The sequence below is a fragment of the Grammomys surdaster genome, unplaced genomic scaffold (genome assembly GCF_004785775.1).
Source record: "Grammomys surdaster isolate TR1022 unplaced genomic scaffold, NIH_TR_1.0 150, whole genome shotgun sequence".
NCBI lineage: Eukaryota > Metazoa > Chordata > Mammalia > Rodentia > Muridae > Grammomys > Grammomys surdaster.
The window spans coordinates 591,195-610,119 of record NW_021604608.1 but is presented as its reverse complement, the minus strand read 5'-3'; the positions used below and the strand labels follow the sequence as shown (position 1 = coordinate 610,119).

Below are 18,925 nucleotides of genomic sequence, written 5' to 3'. Positions count from 1 at the left end.
CAAGGTCCTAACTGGCCTGGGCAGCCACACATGTTGAAATGTTTCATATTCAAGCATATTCAAGGCACAGTCTTCTCTTGGGCCTTGATGACTGTCTACCCTTTCCACAGCTACCTGGGATACCAGGTGATGCTCTACACTACCACTGTTGGAGACAAAATTATACTATAGACCTCCATGCATGCTGCTGCAGAGGTTGCAGATGCTACAGACATACAGAGTGTTACCTTTCTTTTCATGTACTGGAAACTTGGTGGCAGGCATAACTTTGCTATAAAATTTTGCTATAAAATTGTTCTTCCAAGTCAATGGACTTTTATTGTTATGCTGAGCTCAATCCATTAGTGTGTGTGTGTGTGTGTGTGTGCGTGTGTGTGTGCACTTGCAGCATAGGAAAAACAAGTCATTGAGGTCTGGCTCATACTTATTATAAAAAAACAAAATGTTTACCTAGAGTCATAAGAGACTATAGTGGATTGAACAACTTCCAAGCCAGATTCTCAAGAAATTCTGAGACACCAGAAAGAGCAAGGATCACAGCTCCAAGAGTTGAAACCTACTTCCCAAATCTTCTTCCTGATTTTATATTGTAACAGTTGCAAGACTTTGCTGTCTCCAGAATGTGATGCCTGGCTGCTCAGGAGGCCAGCTCTTATCTGAGTTAGTTCTGCCACCTACAGCACATAGCCCAGCAAAGCCACTGCAACAGCACTGCAGACTAGATGGCTCATTTGCATACATGAATAAATGGGTGGGGCTGCCTCTCCAGCCCAGGACCTCTCCAATGTTAAGAAATGACTGTGAGGATTCTTGATTAGCATGCAAAGATGCAATCTCCTTTGGGATGGGTTATAATGATAGAGAGATATTTTGAAAAAAAAATATTTCCCAATATACAGAAAGGAGAGGCAAAAAAAACAAACAAAAAAAAAAAACAAAAAAAAACCAAAAAAAACAACCCTGAGTTCATAGTTCTTACGGTAAGTGTAGCTCCTTCAATCCGTACCCTGCTTAATGTTGGTCACCCTTTCTGAGTCCAAGCAGGTCATCTTTGTCATTCAGCCTGTCATGTAATGAAAAATAGTTTTGTCAAAAGGAGGTGATTTCCTGAGACACTTGAACTGTGAACCCAAGGAAGATTTTTTAATCTGTTTAAAACATTCCTTAGGGGACAAAATGTTCTTGGAGGGCAGAAGAGCATTCTCATATTTTGTGTCCCCAACACAAAAGCCTAGGTCTTGACAGCTGAGGAAGAACCTCAGTGAATGAGTGCTGGTGTCAAAAAATGAAGAGTGGGGCTCACTGTGTGTGTTGTGCTTCCTGACAATCATGTCCTAATTCACCACACTGAATGTACAAGGTGGGTATTTGATTTCCAGATTTCCAGATGAAATTGAAACCCAGTGCTATCCAGCCGCGTGTCCAAAGAGACACACCCGATGACAGTCGCACTCCATACTGAGACTTCCCAGCTTGTCCCAGTCACCTGTGTCTTTTATAGTCATCAGGATTGCATGTAGAACAAACAGAAATGAACTGAAGAAAATATTTTAAAAGTTTTTGCTTGTGCTCTCCCTTCCTCCCTCCCTCCCTCCTTCCCTCCCTCCCTCCCTCCCTCCCTCCCTCCCTCCCTCCCTCCCTTCCTCCCCTCTCCTCTCTGCCTTACAGATGTGTGTGTGTGTGTTTAAAAAAATGTTCACCGGTCCCTGGGATTTCTGAAAGTTTTTCTTGCCATAATCATGACTGCAAATGTCTCTGAGTCTACCTGAATGTGATCTGGCTCTGCTCTGTGGGGTGATTGGTTCTCAGAGCTGCCAGTAGAGACCATAGTGGCATCACAACATGTGCTCTGTATATCCTTTGATTCCTAGGAAAGAATCCTTATAGGAAAATGCACACATACAGCCCTCACTACGTTGAAACATGGAGTTATTTGCAAGAGAATTCTGTTCCATTTGTTAATTTTTCTTTACTGGCATTTTAGATTTCAAAGAGAACATAAAGTAAGTATGGAGGGCCGATAGACTGGAGATCTAGCAAGCAACTGCAGGTTGTATTACTTCAAGGATCTATAATGTTGGATTCCCAAGGGTCAAGGGAGGGAGGCTGTCTCATTTCTGTGCTGGACATTATATATGTATTGCTCAGCCTTGAAAAACTTCCTTCTTCCAAGGAAACTAAAAGCAGTTCACAGAAGACCCTTACATAGGGCTAATGCATTTAGCAAATCTGTCATTAACAGGTAAAATCTTTCTAGGTAACATTCTTCATCATGATCCCACTTAGATCTGGGGAGGGAATGTGGGAAGGAGAAGAAAGTAGGAAAGAGCTGAAAACATGGCAGAGTAATGTTTTCCATTGGCAAGTCCAGTTCTGCGAAGCAGAGGACCTGAAACTCTGGTGGGAAGTTACAGAATTATATGTAGGTATGGAGTTTTAAAATGTAAGTTAAAGGGCACATATGCACAGTCCATGAGAAGGGACTGAGCACCGGCGTCTGTGTTTTCAGAAGTCGGACCACATGGTTCTGATGGACACACTCTTTGAGCCTGGAAAGGTTTTACAGGCTTCCTAAGAATTACCCCTTAAATGCATCTGTTCATTGGGACACAGAGTTAAAAGGCAAAGCATTCCAAGACACTATGACCACGTATAAAAGAGACTTGGAAACAGAGGGCTGTGAAGGCTGCATAAGGCTGTGAAGCAGAAAGTTCTGGGCTGCAACAGGAAAGTCAGAGGTACAGCACACTCAGTTTACACAGGGAGATGTATGGGGCAAAAGTACCATCCTTCTCTATGTCTTCAAGGTTGGGGCAGGTATTAGCGACAGGAGAAGATAACAAGCAGGGAACAGAACGTATCTAAGGGAGATGCTGAAGGTGAAGGCTGATGCAAAGGGAGAGGAATGGAAAGGAAGTCGAACAGAAGCCAAAACTTGGGGACTCCTCTCCTAAGGCAACCGTGCAGTGCACAGGGGCAGGCACATGCCAACATTTCCATCACTGTAGCCCTCAGTGTGATGGACAGTTTGTTCCAAGTTTCGGACTTTGTCCTAGTAAGTAGAATGTTCTCAATGCAGTGGTGTTCTGACAGGCGTGCACCCAAAGGAATCCAGAAAAGTCTAAGGTCACCCTAAATGATTTTGTCTTTTTGTTTAATTTGATCTTTGTCATTAGACATCTTGGACCAAAGTAAAGCTGAAAAGGCTCAAAGGAGATAATAAGGTGAATAAAATGTAGTCTACAGATATGTACCACTTACATGAACTGCATGGGTAAAAACAGATAAAGATGAGCACAAGAATCAAGTGCATACAGTGCTCATCACCTGCCTTTATGAGAATCAGCATCAAGAAGCATCACCGCCTTCTGCAAAGTTTAAAGGCTGCATTTCCCCCACCAGATAACCTGTGTAAACCAGCACTGAAACTCACAGCAGGAGGTTATACAAACAAGAACAGCAGCCTGAAGCCAGAGCAGAAATCAGAATAGTAAGCTCCATAGAAGACTGCTTTCCTTAACCAGGGAAAGGCCTCTGAATTCATTACAGAGCTGTGTGTATTCAACAACAAGTCTGCAGGAAAGTGTGTGTGTGTGTGTGTGTGTGTGTGTGTAAATCACATTCGGCTGTAATACCATGTTATAAATGATACTACCTTAAGTGGATATAATCAAGTATGGGTAATATTTCTTTCCCTTCAAACTTACATAGAGAAAATCAAAACCAGGAAAAGAAAGGGAGGGGGGAAACCAAACCTTTAAGCTGTCTAATGGATTCCAGCTGTTAGAATTATTATTGTAATTAATATGATCAAGTAGCAGAACACCGGTGACTTTGAATTCCTTGCAGTTGTGTGTAATACTGGAGCCAATGCAGGAACTGATGTCGAGACACAAAACCTACAACCTCAGTCCCCGAGACTGCCTGAAGACCTGTCTGTTTCAGAAGTGGCAGCGGATGGTGGCACCGCCAGGTATGCCCTTGTTCCACACTATCCTTATAAATATGCTCTCAGAGGTTCTGGGAATGAAGGGCCATCAAAAGGAAGATGATGGTTCATTTGTAGAAAGGGTTGATGGTTAGGAGTATTTCAACCATGCTTTGGGACACCGGGATGTAAAACGTTCTAACCATAGATTTATTATATGTATATGGGTGTGCTTGTGTGATGCTACACTAGATATACCTCAATACACACCAAAGAGACAATAAGTAAATTAATAATCCTCAGCACACATTGCCATGAGTCCTATTTTCTCAGAAAGTAGTTGTCCCGCATTCAAGTCCAAAATATTTTTCACTATTTCTGAGTAGACCTTTCATGAAGAAGCCTAGTTTCTCTCATTTTCTAGATAAACCATACAGAGACATCCTAAGACTATTCATTAATAAATAGCATTTATTAAAGACCAAAGTTCAAACCATTTAGTGTGTTTCTACACAGCTCAGAAGCTCCAATCTCACCAAGACTGTGACAACCAAGATTGTCAGGACAGGCTGCCGTGTGACATGGATATAGTAGGGCGAGTGTTGTACACAGCTTTGCCAGAAACTGGCTGGTGCTACTACTTCTTTGACAAACCTTGCACCTTCTGAGGTACCTATGAGTTCTTGTTTCTTTTGTTACAAAGAAAAGAAGTTGGCCAGCTCCCAACTTTTCTACTGGTTAAAAGTATTCCAAATTCAATTATGAAAGTGGTACCTGTAGCTTGCTTCTGAAGCACTATTAATGAATTGCAGATATATAATTAGGCAGAACAATTAAATAAAAATCGTGTCATAGCTACAAGCAGAAGAAAAGAGTTTCACACATTTTGTGCTAGGAATAAATCAACCATTTTCTTTTATTGTTATTTTTAGGTTACATAAAATGGGGACGTTTTCAATAGTTCTCTTTTCAGTGTGTAAAAAGAACGTCATTGGAGAGACAGTATGCTGGGGGTTGCCTCAGACTCTTTCCCTAGAGCCCATTCCTCTTCCCTTTTCCCTATTACAGCAGAACCCACAAGGCAACCGACAACCAAAAGGAGAAAACGAAAAAACTCCACAAGCAGCACTTCCAACAGCAGTGCCGGGAACACGACCAACAGCGCCGGCAGCAAGAAGAAGACCCCGGCAGCGAGCCTGAGCCTGTCCACCCAGGTACCTGTAAGTCTCACTTTGCTTTTAGGCCTGAAGCCTTATCTTTCCTCTTCATCCAACTCGGGGGAGGGGGGGGGGCTGGGATTCCTCTCTGAACTGAAAAAAAGAAAAACAAGATAGGTTCTGGGTAGTTTGGAGGTAGAGGAGGGGCGCAGTAAGGAAAGGGTAGGATGGGCCAAGAGGTAAGAGCCCTGCCATGGTAACGTCCCCTGTAAATGAGGAATTAGGTGGGAATATTAAGAGTCCGTGCTGTGATGGGACCTGAATTAAAAAGCCATCAGAGTCACTGACAGGAGATATGGCACTCAAGGTTTAATTAAAGCATCACTTAACAGCATGCCTGGGTGGCATATTAAGGCCTCTCAGCTGCAGCCTTGGAGACCCAATATGTCCCTGGAAACTGGTCCCCAGAGCTCTGGCCCCATACTGTAATTTGCCTAGGTCTTCCCAGTATGGGCCTTCCCTCTTATTTAAGAGCCAGGTAATTAGCTTGCAGCCACTAGAAGTATAGCTCTGTAAACTTTTGTCTGACACATCATTAGCTCATGAAGAGCCAGACTCTGGTTTGATCTCACTCCTTTTGACCCTTGACCTCTTGCCTTTATTTATGAGCCTGGACAAAGGCTACTCAGGGGGTGGGGCATGCTGTATAGAACTTTAAAACTGAGTGTTGAAGGTAGTGTCCAAAGAGAGTAGACTGCACGGCCTTCTTCACCACTGGCTGATTCTTTTCAAACTGAACCACTGCCTCTCCTGCTTCCAAATTCTCACTGCAGTGTTAGACTGTCACTTTTAAATACTCTGTCCTTACAAACACCTGCTGTCACCACCTGCCATAATTCCTTGTGGCTCCTCTGCCCATGCTCATGTTGTCACCAGGCATTTGACTCTGTTGAATCCTCACCCTTCCTTGACACTATGACTTCTAGACGCTATGACTTTGGAGGTACACCACTCCCTTATTCTGGATTCCTTACCCTTTCCACCCTCTATCTCTTGTCCTCGCCAGCCTCATTCTGATCCTACTTCACCTCTGTCCTCAAGTGTAAACTTTTTATCCGGAGACTCCCCACTTGCCAATGTGTCTCTCTAACCTTCCCTTCAGCCCGTTTCTTATTGGTCAGTCTCTTTAGACAAAATAAACCCAGTATTCAAGGACTCCCTGAGTCTATGGAATTCTTCTTGTCTTCCGCAAACTGGGGCGTGGTTTCCCTCTTCACTGCATTAAAGAGACAAGGACAGTAGAAAGAATAGCCACCAGACATAAAAGGAGATATTTGAATTTTAAGAATGCTAGGATTTATTCTCCTCAAGTAATGCAATGAGTTTCCAAACAGTCCTATTTTCTGAATAGACCTTTGCACTCATCATACTTGATGGTCACAGAGAAAAGGTCAGCAGAGAATATCTGATATCCGTGTCTTCTTATTAAAGCACCAAAGAATTGTACCTGTTCCTGCTTAAGCAGGAATGTGACTGGAGGATGGGGAAAGTGGCCCAGTCAAAACCAACAGACAGAAAATGTCCTCACAAGTAGCCTATGTATTCCTCTAGCCCAGGGCCTAGAAACTAACATTTCTTAGGTTCCTCTAGCAAACAAGGAAAATGGACAGAGAATTCTGGAACCAAAGTACTACTCAACAGTATGGCTATTGAAGGAATTTAGGTCAGGTGAACTAGCTTTCTCTAAGCTCCTACTATATGCAATGCTATAAAAATATTAGTGATTCTGAGATTTAAAATTATTTTAAAAATAAGGCAAGGAGGCATTGTCATTAAGAAGCTCACTGGTTAGCTTGGGCATGACCAAGAAGTTTCCTCTTTGATGCCAGATTCCCAGGGTATCATGTTGACAAGAATTCTAACAAGTAGTGTTTGGTAGGGCAACCATTAGTGATCTCTGCCAAGTGTTTAAAAGTTGAGAGTAAATGAGTACCTTGTATATTTTGGCATTCCTGGTATGAGTGGAGTTATTTCAATTTTAACAAACAGTTTTTCTACTCCATGATCCTCCTGTCCTTCAAGCCAACAAGTGCTTTTGAGTACAGGATTACTACATTGGGAAATTTTCATGAGTGTGGATTTTATGTGAGCAAGGCACCAGTAAATAGAAAGATGAATGACCCTGTACCATGCATCTTAAGGTATTTACATTAAATAGAACTTGCAGATGACCAAAAGAAGCAAGGAAGAGAAGCCAGCTATGAAAATGTGCAGACTCTTAAGTGTCTTCAAGTACAATGGATTTTAAATTATACTGACCACAGTTTTTTAACCATTTTTTACTGAATCAACATCATCTCATTGTTCGAACAGAAATGATCTGCAGGCATCAGATGCCTGACCAATGACCACAGCCCTGGCCTGCATAGATTTTGTAACAACAATGTATGCGTGTGTGTGTGTGTGTGTGTGTGTGTGTGTGTGTGTGTGTGTGTGTGGCCAGGACTAGGGTTTAATCCTTGGATTCTGCTTCTCACTTCATGAGCAGGGGCTAGGAGCCATCCCGAACTGCAGCCTCAACCCTGGGAGGGATGGAGACCTGTGTCATTCAACAGCAGTGACCCCTTCTGGCCAATTTAAGGAGAAGCATTGAGGGGCCCTGAAAGGAGTCACTTCCAGTCCTCCTCAGAGGTTGGTGGTCCTTGCACGGGGAATTAGTGAGAAGGTGTGAAATGGGAAAAAATTACCTCGAAGCTCCCAGCTCAGGAGCAGAGGTTAGCCTCGCGGGAAACAAGGGTATGTGGGCTGCTCTCAGATGCATTCCGGTGCCCTTAAGTGAGTCACTAAAGGATGGAGATGGGAAGGAAATTCATTCTCACTACTGAACTGGGATTTCCAGGACATGGGGTGGGGACTTGCATTTCATATCCCCTGGCTAGCAGCAGCCTGGACTATAAAACAGATCTCTACTTAATTTGTGTGAAGTTAACAGATAGAGACAGTCAGAGAGCAGACCATCCCTGTCCTTTTGTAAAGGTGTGAAAGGAACCAAATGGAAATGTTCAAGTAACTCTGTAAATGGCCTCAAGTATCCATGTGCACATAAAGTTCTTAGTCTTCTTATAGCTAGCCCCTATCAATCAACTACGTCATGTGTGTGCACATACACACAGAGAGAACGTTTCTAATTAAAATATTTTTTAAATAACCAATAAAGCCAATATAGTATCTCTCATAAATGTAGAACATTTACAAATGCCTACGCCTGGACATCTTTTCCAGCAAGTGGTAGTATGGGGGTGTGGTAGAGCTGTCCTTCACATATTACAAGCCTCCACCAGAGCCCCACTAGAGTGATGCAAACCACTACATGCCTATTGTTTCTCTTGCATGAATGTTGTTTTCTAATGCAGAGAACACATCTGCAGTGCTGGGGACTTTCCTTCTCAAGTCACACATAATTTGACTACTTCTGACATGTCTCCTCTGCTTTTCAAACCACCTTTCGGTTCACCCTCTTTCAGCTTCAGCTTCTCTCGATGGCCTTGGAATCACAGTACTAACACAGACCCACGTGGTTGGTTCGATGGCCTGCTCATGCTAGCTGACATTCAATGCATGTTCCCCAAAGCCTCCCAAGTGTATTCATTAACTGGAATGCTGTGCACAGCCAGTCTTTCCTTCCCTACTCTTTCTACTTCCTTCTGTTCTTCACCATAAGTCAAGCCTTCTAATCGCCTAAATGACACTCTATCCTCAGACTCCAGTGAGTGAGATGGTGGCCTCTCTGCTAACTGAATAATGTTCACAAGTCTGTGTGGTGTCTATATTCCATCTAAAATCACATGGTCCCTCTTCCCCATCAGAAAGACAGTGTCTATTTTGCATCTCATCTTAAGAGTCCTCATGAGTATCCTTACATGGCAGTGTCATTTCTGGCTCTTCGTTGCCTAGTAAACACTTTCTTGGAAGCATCAGTTTACTATCTGGCTAGTACTCTTACTAGTACCCTTACTAGTACCCTTACCTTTATAGCTGAGTCAGCCAAACTCACATTTTATATGTTTACTCCATCTGGGCCATTTCTCCTTAAAACCAATTTTACTAGTTCACAAGAATGACTAGTCAGAAAGCATAGCGTGGGGACCTGTTTATCATCGCATCCAAATAAAGAAGGGGGCAGGGAAGGATTTATTGAAACAAAGTTTTTCATCCTCGAATAGACCAGGTAGGAATTAATACAGGGTTTGTTCAATGGACACCTTCATAGTTCTAGTTATTATTTAATTGGTATTCATGTTGCTGTCTTCTCCAGACAGTAAGAAAAGCTCCCCAGGGTTTTAAAAAAAAATGCCCAGTGGTCAAACATTTTACTGAATTAGTTCCCTCTGAAGGGCTGCACACTTACCCCTCCAATGCAGCTGGCCTAGCAGTCTTTTTTTTTTTTTTTTTTTTTTTTCCTGCTTCCTAAAGGCTGAGAGCAATTCACCCTCTTCAGGCCCTGAACCTTTAAGTAAATACTGCTTAGATCCTACTTGGAAGAATCTATCTGACAGATTAGCCTGTCCCACACCCGGGTCATCCCTATAGAATCCTCCCTTTGTACAGAGAAGCTGGAGTTGTCTTGTGTGTGTCCCTACCCTGACTCTGGGCCTGGGCTTTTCCAGCTGTGGCTTCTACTGGGGCTACCAGCTACAGTCGGTGGCTTTTTTGTTTGCATGGAAGGACAATTTGTACTTAAAAGAGTGATTACTTGGATTCTTCTTGCATGCCCCCATCCCTGATGACTACCAGCCCCACTGAAGTAATTATAATTAGCTTGCTCTTCATCTTTCTTTTATGGTACCAGCTGGATGGACTGGTTCTCTTTACTGCCCAGATTGGTAGCAGGGTTGCCTGTGTGGAGATAGGTGACAGGCACCATGAAATAACAGATGGTAAATTCAGGGCTTGTTGGCAATCAGCAGGTTTTTGCTAATGACTTAATTAGCTATGCAAATTGTCAAATCAGTGTGAACATTGTTTTTATCGAAAACTTTACCTAAATTAATTACCATAATTAAGTAGTAGAATGTCAAGGATATTGGCTGCATAAAAGGACCTGGCAGAATAGAGAAGAGAGGGATTCTGTCTTCAATTAAAGTGTATATCATCGTGGGGACAGAGTAAATATTTGGAATGAGTTGTGTGGGTATTGCAGAATGGTACCTTACCTACCCATGTGCAAGCTTTCTGCAAGTTGACAGGGCCACTCACAAACCCTCGTTGGAGGTGGCAATTTTTGGAAATATCGCCAAAAAGGTTCCATAGCCCTCTCAAAAGTGCCCCGGGTCAGCAAGTTCAAAGCGTGGATTTTTTTAATTTTGAAAAATCCATTTTTTTATTTCTGCAGATTGCTAGCATTGCTCGCTCTCCGGTGTCAGGCTGCGCACTAAGGACATAAACTCGCGTGGTTGTTACACATCAGGAGGCGATGTTTATTTCCTGTAGAAATCCAATATGCGTCTCGGCCCCCCGACATTGAGACTTTACCCTGTTGTGCAGCGCACAGAGTGTGTCTGTCCTAGGTCCCCTAAGCTCCTCCCACTGTTGTTTTAAGCTGAGCTTCTCCCCCCTAAGGTTTCCCTGTAATAATGTCAGCTGCTGTTCACAGGATGTGATGGTGGTAGGAGAGCCAACTCTGATGGGAGGTGAGTTTGGGGACGAGGACGAAAGGCTAATCACTAGATTAGAAAACACGCAGTATGATGCGGCCAACGGCATGGACGACGAAGAAGACTTCAACAATTCACCTGCCCTGGGGAACAACAGCCCGTGGAACAGTAAACCTCCCGCCACGCAAGAGACCAAATCAGAAAACCCCCCACCCCAGGCTTCCCAGTAAGACGGGCCACCAGCATTTGATTTTGCTGTCCATAGTCCCATGGGGTAGAATTCCAGTCCCAAATCTCTACTACCGGGAGAGAAAAGAGATGAAATTTAAAACACACAAGCGAAACGTTTCCATGCAAACATCTATTTCTAAACATAATGACCTGATTTTGTTTCTTGCAATTTTTCCCCTTTTTAATTGAGAGGATTGTTCAAATGAGCCTCCATGGCCTCTCCTTGGAGGCCTTCAAAAGAAGTATAGACACTGTCCCTGACGGTAGTTAGAAGCAGCAGAGGCTCATGCACCTCCTGGCACGGTCTTACCTCCCTCATGTGTTGAACTTCCTGTCCATGCACCCTACGAAGGCCATGCTATCCAAACGTGCTCAGGATCTCAGTAACATGCCGACCCCAACTACAGATGACTTTTTAATATTGTAAAATATTTTCTGCTTTTTGACTTGCATTTAAGAGTTTCTTGTTTCAGTAAAAAAAGAAAAGAAAAGAAAAATATCCGTTTTGGGAAAGTAATTTAAATGTAAGTCCCCCACCTACTCCACTTTCCATTGGTTTCCATGTGGCCAGATCCCTAAGAAAACACAGCTAGGTGAGTTTCTGGCAAGCTGAAGCTAACTGGTTCTTGAATCTGAGTTGTTTCAATTTAGGCCAAATACTGAAACAAGGAATCATCAAAGATATATGGGTAGATTTTATTATGTACACAAAAACAAATGGACTCTGAGAAATGTATGCATTTGTAAACTTGCCGTGGGTCCGAATATTTTCAAGCCATGTAATCCATTAATTTTGTGGGAAGCTTAATAAATCTGAAACTTTTTATTTCTTCTTATTTTAATTGTATCTTAGTTGACTGAGTTTTGGTGGGGTTTTTTTATGCTATATTTCCTGTGTAATATTTTGTAAATCCTTCACCTGTTTCTTTTATGGCAACTTTTCTTTTGGGGCAAGTTCAGTGTATTTATGTGAAACTTTATAAGAGAACTAATTTTTCCATTTGCATATTAATATGTTCCTCTATACATGTAAAGACACAGTGGCTCCGTGTGTCATAAAACAGCTGTATTTTATGTATGCTTTACTGGTAAGTGTGCCAATAATAAACTGTGTTAATGACCAAAGTAAGTGAATCTGGCTGTTGGTGTGAGTACCTGTGAATCCATCTGCCCACAACGATAAGAAGTGTCAAGGTTGGATTTAATATCCAGACTCTAAGTGGAGTGATAATACCCGTGTGAATCAGGCTCACTGCCCACCAAGTTCTCTGAGATAGAATACATTCACAGGTAGCCAGTCACATGAAAAGGGGCAGGAGAGCTGGCCCTCCCCCTTACTAGCTATGGCAATGGGAAGCTAGCTGGGACAGTGCTACTAGAGAACAGGCAGGCTGACCAACTCAGCTACTAGCCAGGCCCAGACCCAGAACTTTGAGTTGGTCCACCCCAACATCTACAACATCTGTAAAATGCCAGAGCACTTGAAGGGGCCAGCTCTACAGAACCAAAGCTCCAGGATCTCCATGACACAGCATTACAACAGGCTATCTGAGAGGATCCCAGTGCTGATCCAATATTGATAGTGTAGCCAAAGTCAGAGGCCTCAAACCAGACTAATGAATTATTGCAGTGAACATTTGCAAGTAAAGTTGGTTGGACAGAAAGGTATACTGTGTGACACATTTTTACAAAGAAACAACAGCTGCCATAATGTGATGGGTTCTGTTTTGTTTTAATTTCATTTTAATTCTGATTTTCTTTGGGGGGAGGTTGCAATGGCAGAGGGCAGATACAAAGAGATGGAGAGATATGTAAAATTGGGGTGCATGATGTGAAATTCATAAGGAATTAATAAAAAGTTTTTTTAAAGATGGATTTTCAAGGTTCTTTTGACAATCAACAATTTCCTAGCTGTAATAATGTGTGTATTACTGAATAAAGATGACAGTGAAAAAATGGATTGGTTACCTTCAAAATGACAACCAGAAAAAAATGACAGCCTAAGACTCATGCCAACCCATCTTCCTAGGCTCAGAAATGCTGCCTAGGGCAGGCAGGGTATTAACTATTCATGCCTCTGACAGACCCTGAAAAGCACACTCCTGCCCCTGCTCTACATCCTGTGTCAAGGGAAACATTGGGCCAAAATGCAGATGGGTATCTTTATCTATTCTGTCTTGCTATAACAAAATACCACCACCTGGATGATTTATAAAGAGAAGACGTTTTCTTATCAACACTGAGACTTGGAAGCATGACACTAAAGTGTCGTTGTCTGGCAAGGGTCTTCCTGTGTCACCTGAAGGTAGGTGGTGAAAGGGTAAGAGTCACTGCAGGAAGAGGAAGAAGGAGCTGGAACTCCCTTTATGAGACCCCCACTCCCAGGGTGGCTAACCCACTCCTGTGATGATGTAGCATACATAATTCATAGGAACACAACTCCAATAGTATTGCTACTTTTTAAAATTTTTATTTTACTTTTTAACTTATTCACTTTACATCCCCCTCACTGCCCCGTCCCTGTCACCTCCTCCCACAATCCTTCCCTCATCTCCTCTACCCTCAGGTACTCCCTAAGGCAGCCCAGCTAGAAGAACATATCCCACAGGCAGGCAACAGCTTTTGGGGTAGCCCCTGCTCCAGCTGTTTGAGACTCACATGAAGACCAAGCTGCATATCTGTTACATATATGTGGGGAGGCTTAGGTCCTATGTATGTACTTTGATTAGTGCTTCAGACTCTGAGAGCTCCACGGGTCCAGGTTAGTTGATTCTGTTCATCTCCCTGTGGCATTCCTATCCCCCTAGGACCCACAGCTCTTCTTCCTACTCTCCCATAAGAGTCCCCAAGCTCCACCCACTGTTTGGCTGTGAGTCTCTGCATCTGTCTGAGTCAGCTGCTGGATGGGGCCTTTCAGAGGACAGCCATGCTAGCTCCTGTCTGCAAGCACAACAGCGTATCATTAATAGTAGTAGGGATTGGTACTTGCCTATGGGATGGGTCTCAAGTTAGGCCAGTTATTGGTTGGCCATTTCCTCAGTCTCTGCTCCATCTCCCATGCCTGCATTTCTTGTAGGCAGGGTCAATTTTGGATTGTAAGTTTTATTGGTGGGTTGATGTTCCTATCACTCCTCTGGGGTTCCTGCCTGGCTACAGGAGGTGGCCTTCTGAGGTTCTGTATTCCCAATGTTGTGAGTCGCAGCTAAAGTCACCCCCATAGATTCTTGGGTACCTACCTTATCCCAGGTCTCTGTCTCATTCTGGAGATGCCCCTCACCTAGCCACCCCTATCAGTTGCAGATTTCCATTCATTTTCATAGCCATCTGACCATCTCTCCTGTCTCTCCCCTCACCTGATCCTGAAGCCCCAATTCCCCTCCCCATCCCCTCTCCCTTTCAAATCCCTCCCTCCATCTGCCTCTTTTGACTATTTTATTCCCCCTTCTAAGTTGCCTCTTATTTTTAACATCACATTTTTTTTATTCTTTGAGAATGTCATTCAATGTACTTGATCCTTGGGAAGAGTTTACCCCCAGTTGTTTGTTCCCAGGTCCACTCCCTTAACTTGCCACCCCCTTCCAATTCAACGTCCTCCTTTTTCATTTTAACAACCCAGTAAAATCTATTGGTGCTGCCCATATATTCCTGAGTGTGGGTTTATCCACAGAAGTATGTAGCCCCACTAAAGACCACATCCTTAAAAACATGACCCTCTCTTCCCTAGAAGCTGTCAACTGTCATTAGCTCCTCAGTTAGGAGTTCCTGTGTACCTCCCTGCTTCCTGCTAGAATGCTGACTGGCTCGATCTCGTGCAGGCAACCATAACTGCTGTGGGTTCATGAGTGTAGCTATCCTTTTCAAGTCTTAAAGGCCATGCCTCTTGACACTGCTTCACTAGTGATTAAGCTTCTAATGTGGAGTTGTGAAGACATGTTGAAACCACAGCACAGGACACCTTGCTGCTGAAGCAATAGACTGGGACAGAGCATGAAGCCTCCAGCTTCTCTCTGTTAGCTCCGAGTGCTGTGGTTCTAACGCCGTCTACATTTACTCTTCAGATCTGTGGATGAGAAGTAGGATAGGCACAGGCTCAAAAGGCAAAAGAAACCTATCCACTGTGGTTTTGCCATAGATATATCACATTTGCTCTACTGAACTCCATGCTAAGGACAGCCTGGGAACTCAGGGACTGATCCATACTTATCATCAAATGGAGAGGCGATGGGTCACCTAGAGAACTCACAGATACTCCTGGCACAGCTCCTTACTCACTCCATACAGTAGGCATAAATATTAATGGCCCCGTGTCTCTCAGATACTTTTTAAAATCTTCATATATTGAGTATAGAAAATTCACTTGAGTACTATTTATATTTAAGGAAGTTCCTCACATTTTTCCACTTTATGCCAATAAGGAGGAGAGAAGAGCTATTAGCATTTGTTGAGCATTCTCAATACACTTGTGCTAGATAATTTAAGTTTCTTAGCACATTTTGGAATTCAAGAGAAATGTAAAAGAGAGTAATTAACATAGGGTTCTAAGAAGGTGAGTTTGAGGCTGAAATTTGGAGACATGGGATTTGCAGTGGAAGGGGGTGGGAGTTGTATGGAGACCAATCACTAAGGGAGTGGGAAATGCATGCTGACCAAGGAAGTACAACCAGGGAAAGCTGTGAACCTCTGGTCTACGTCATGGACCATTCCTTGAGAGGAGAATCTGGAAGAATAATCCTCCTTACAGAGTGACTCCTCATATGCCAGAAACCAACTTTTGTATACCTCTGTCAATCTTTCATTGGCTGGGGCCCATGCTCACGGGAAGTGAGGGTGCCAGGACCTTCAAGGCAAGATGGTTTCCAACAATTGAATGCAAATCTGTGGGGAAAGGGGCCAACTATACGGCAGGAGTCAGAGCATCATGGGTTTTATGGAGGCTATCCAGGCAGACACAGTTTTTTTCATGAACTGGCCATGTTGGTGTGCACCATAGGTAACAAGTAAAATGTTCCTAAACCATAAACCATAGATGTTTTTCTAGAATACTACATTGTTTTGCTATAAAATTAGCTGTAAATACATCAGCAGAAGAGCCAAAATCAAACACACAAAAACATCTAGACATGGCTTGTTTTTATTTATTGAATAGTTTCTGTATTTACATTTCAAATGTTATCTTCTTTCCCGGTTTCTCCTCTGGATCTCCTCATCCCATTTCCCTCCCCCTGTTCCTATGGGGATGCTCCCACTCCCACCTCACCGCCCTGGCATTCTTCTACACTGGGAGATCAAGCCTTCACAGGACCAAGGGACTCTCCTATTGATGTCAGATAAGGCCATCCTCTGCTACATATGTGGCTCGAGCCATGGGTCCCTCCATATGTACTCTATGGCTGGTAGTTTAGTCCCTGGGAGCTCTGGGAGGTCTGGTCGGTTGGTACTGTTCTTCCTATGGGGTTACAAACACCTTCAGCTCCTTCAGTCCTTTCTCTAACTCCTCTATTGGGGTCCCTGTGCTCAGTCCAATGGTTGGCTGTGAGCATCTGCCTCTGTATTTATTAGGCTCTAGTGAGCTGCTGAAAGATCTCTTCCTCCCTTTGCCTCACCATTTTAGGTTTTCATTCATTGGTTTTTAAAAATCATTTATGTGTGCACTCTTTGCAGATATTTTAACCCTTATTTAACTCTATATATGCTTGCATAGCAAGACCATCCACAACTTAGTGAATCAAAAGAATAATTTATTCTTACACTTTTCCCCTTGGAGAAGAGGACAACGCTGAGAAATTTACACTTAGAGTGTCAGGTGCCTACTGTAGCCAGAATCATCAACGGCTTGTCTAGAATGGGTATCCACAATGGATTATTCACAGTGGTGGGACCAGGTAGGAGCTCAGCCAGAGTGTAGATTTTTTATATACCTCCACAGGACAGAACTGACCTAGAGCATACAGAAAGGGAAAGTCAATTTCCATTTCCAGTGGGTCTGAGAGAATAGGCAGAGGTTTGGGGGTTCTTTGGTTGACTTGGTTGACCTGGCTGAGCCAAAAGAATTTGGATTTCCAATAAAAGTTACAGGTCTTAAACCAGGGGGTGAGTCTCACATCAGAGAAGCCACTGGTTGATATATCCATCCTCATCCACAAAACCTTCATTGGAGTATTTTAACACTCACTTCAACTAAGTCTCGGGACTACTCACTCACTCTCCCATTTCAAGTCTGTTTCTCCAATCAACAGAACTCACAGAAACACAGAGACACACAGACAGGTAGAAATAAAGACAATAAGCTGTGGCTACCACCCATATTGACATCAGGGGATCTGGTGGCATTTCACATGGATCCTAGATACTGCAATTAGGGACACTTACAGCCTTCTCTAAGTGACCAGTTCAGAAGGAACCACTAACAGACTTAGCTATTGAGGCAATGGATCCAGGCAACTTTCTATAGTTTTCCATTTACATTTATGTGGGGGTGTTAGAAGCATATGGATTGACAGAAAGAGAAGTAGGAGAAGTTCCTTGGATGCGGGAATGCCTCAGACTGTGTCCCTCTACAGGCTGTCCTCCCTTGATAATGGTGCAGGAGATCTGAATCTCCAAGTGACCCAGTGTCTCAGTCTCTGGAAATCTCATGAGGAACTCCAGAATGTTATGGGGTAACTCCACTATAGAATATATGCAGACACTCTTAAAGACAATAGAAAGTCTGTATTGCTAGCTGGAATCTGTGTGGGGAACTTGGCTAAATCATACAGCCCTGAGCCACCTCACCATCCTTTGTCTTTTATACAACCTCCCACACACACACACAGACACACCATCCTGGTTGACAAACCTCAGTTAGAACAGTTAGAAAGAAGCTAAACTACAGAAGCCAAAAAAACAAGGTTAGTATTTTTGAGACTTTCTTGGATCCTGGAATTATGGACCAGGTCTTTGATGGATTAGGTTTTTGTTCCCATTATGGGAAGTGTTTGGTTCTATGTGCTAGGTTCTAAGTCAATCACCCCCTCAGCAGGTATTGGGGCCTGTTGCAATTCCACCTCCATGATTTACCAACACTTTAATGGATAACTTTCCAGCCTTTCTTCTTGGCTAAAATGGATTACAATACTGGTCAGATATAAAATTAAGAGTAACACATCCTGTGCTTTGTATTACATAATATTATGAGTCAGCTCATTAAGAATTCTTTGAATACATAGTTTCAATTTCTATATAATTCTTCTCTCATGGAATACATTGTAGTTTATTAACCCATTATTTGTAATTTGTCAACTACCCTCTAAATATCCTACTAGAATTATTATACAATCACTAATAAGTTGGAAAAGAATTGCTAAGAGCTTTTCCACCAAACAGCTTAAAAGATACCCTTGTATCTGGTATCCACATTGTAATGTGCTTATAAATTCCTTTAGGATAAAGAACAAGTAACATGCAACAAAAGACAGAAAATTAAACTAAGTTGCCTCAATAGCTAAGTGGTGAACTTGGATCTTAGAGGTGTGGGGTTCTTAAACAATGTTCCCAATGTTTTCCTATGCTTTGCATCTCATTCTGTTTTCTCCAAACCTGGAAGAAGGCCAGTGTTTTCTAGACCGAGTTCAGAGAGGTAAAATTACTTTCCCAAGGTCGGGCAGGTAGAAAACATCAATGTCAAGCTTGAAGCCATGCAGGGGAAACTCTGATGGTCTGTCAGCTTTGCTAAGTTCTAGGAAAATGCTGGGGTAAAGGCAAGCACATGGAAAAGATCTCACAGGGTGGGTGGAGGAATCATGTACTGATGCTCACACACACTGGAGGCTCTGTTTGCTTACCTGAACTTAGTGCCTGTTCTCACCTATTCTCCATCAGTAGCATCAAGGTGGTATTTGAGACCCTAACGGAGTTTGAGTATTGAAGAAAAACTAATACAACTACCTGGTTGGTGTTTAGATGAATATGTTTTA

The 18,925-nt window shown here is 42.9% G+C and overlaps 1 protein-coding gene across 11 annotated transcripts in view; it reads left to right on the top strand.

Annotated features, from left to right (window-relative positions):
* Ldb2 (LIM domain binding 2) overlaps nt 1-12,104 on the top strand; it is a 329,342-nt gene extending 317,238 nt beyond the window's left edge. Inside the window, exons 6-9 of one of the 11 annotated variants that reach the window (XM_028765313.1) lie at nt 3,850-3,973; nt 4,997-5,142; nt 7,634-7,776; nt 10,739-12,104. In XM_028765313.1, coding sequence (XP_028621146.1) covers nt 3,850-3,973; nt 4,997-5,142; nt 7,634-7,738 — 375 coding nt within the window. In that variant the 3' untranslated portion in view covers nt 7,739-7,776; nt 10,739-12,104. Of the gene's footprint in view, nt 1-3,849; nt 3,974-4,996; nt 5,149-7,633; nt 7,777-10,477 lie in introns of all 11 variants that reach the window. The other 10 variants (XM_028765308.1, XM_028765312.1, XM_028765311.1 and 7 more) reach the window with 10 other exon arrangements.
* The last annotated feature ends 6,821 nt before the right edge of the window (nt 12,105-18,925 follow it).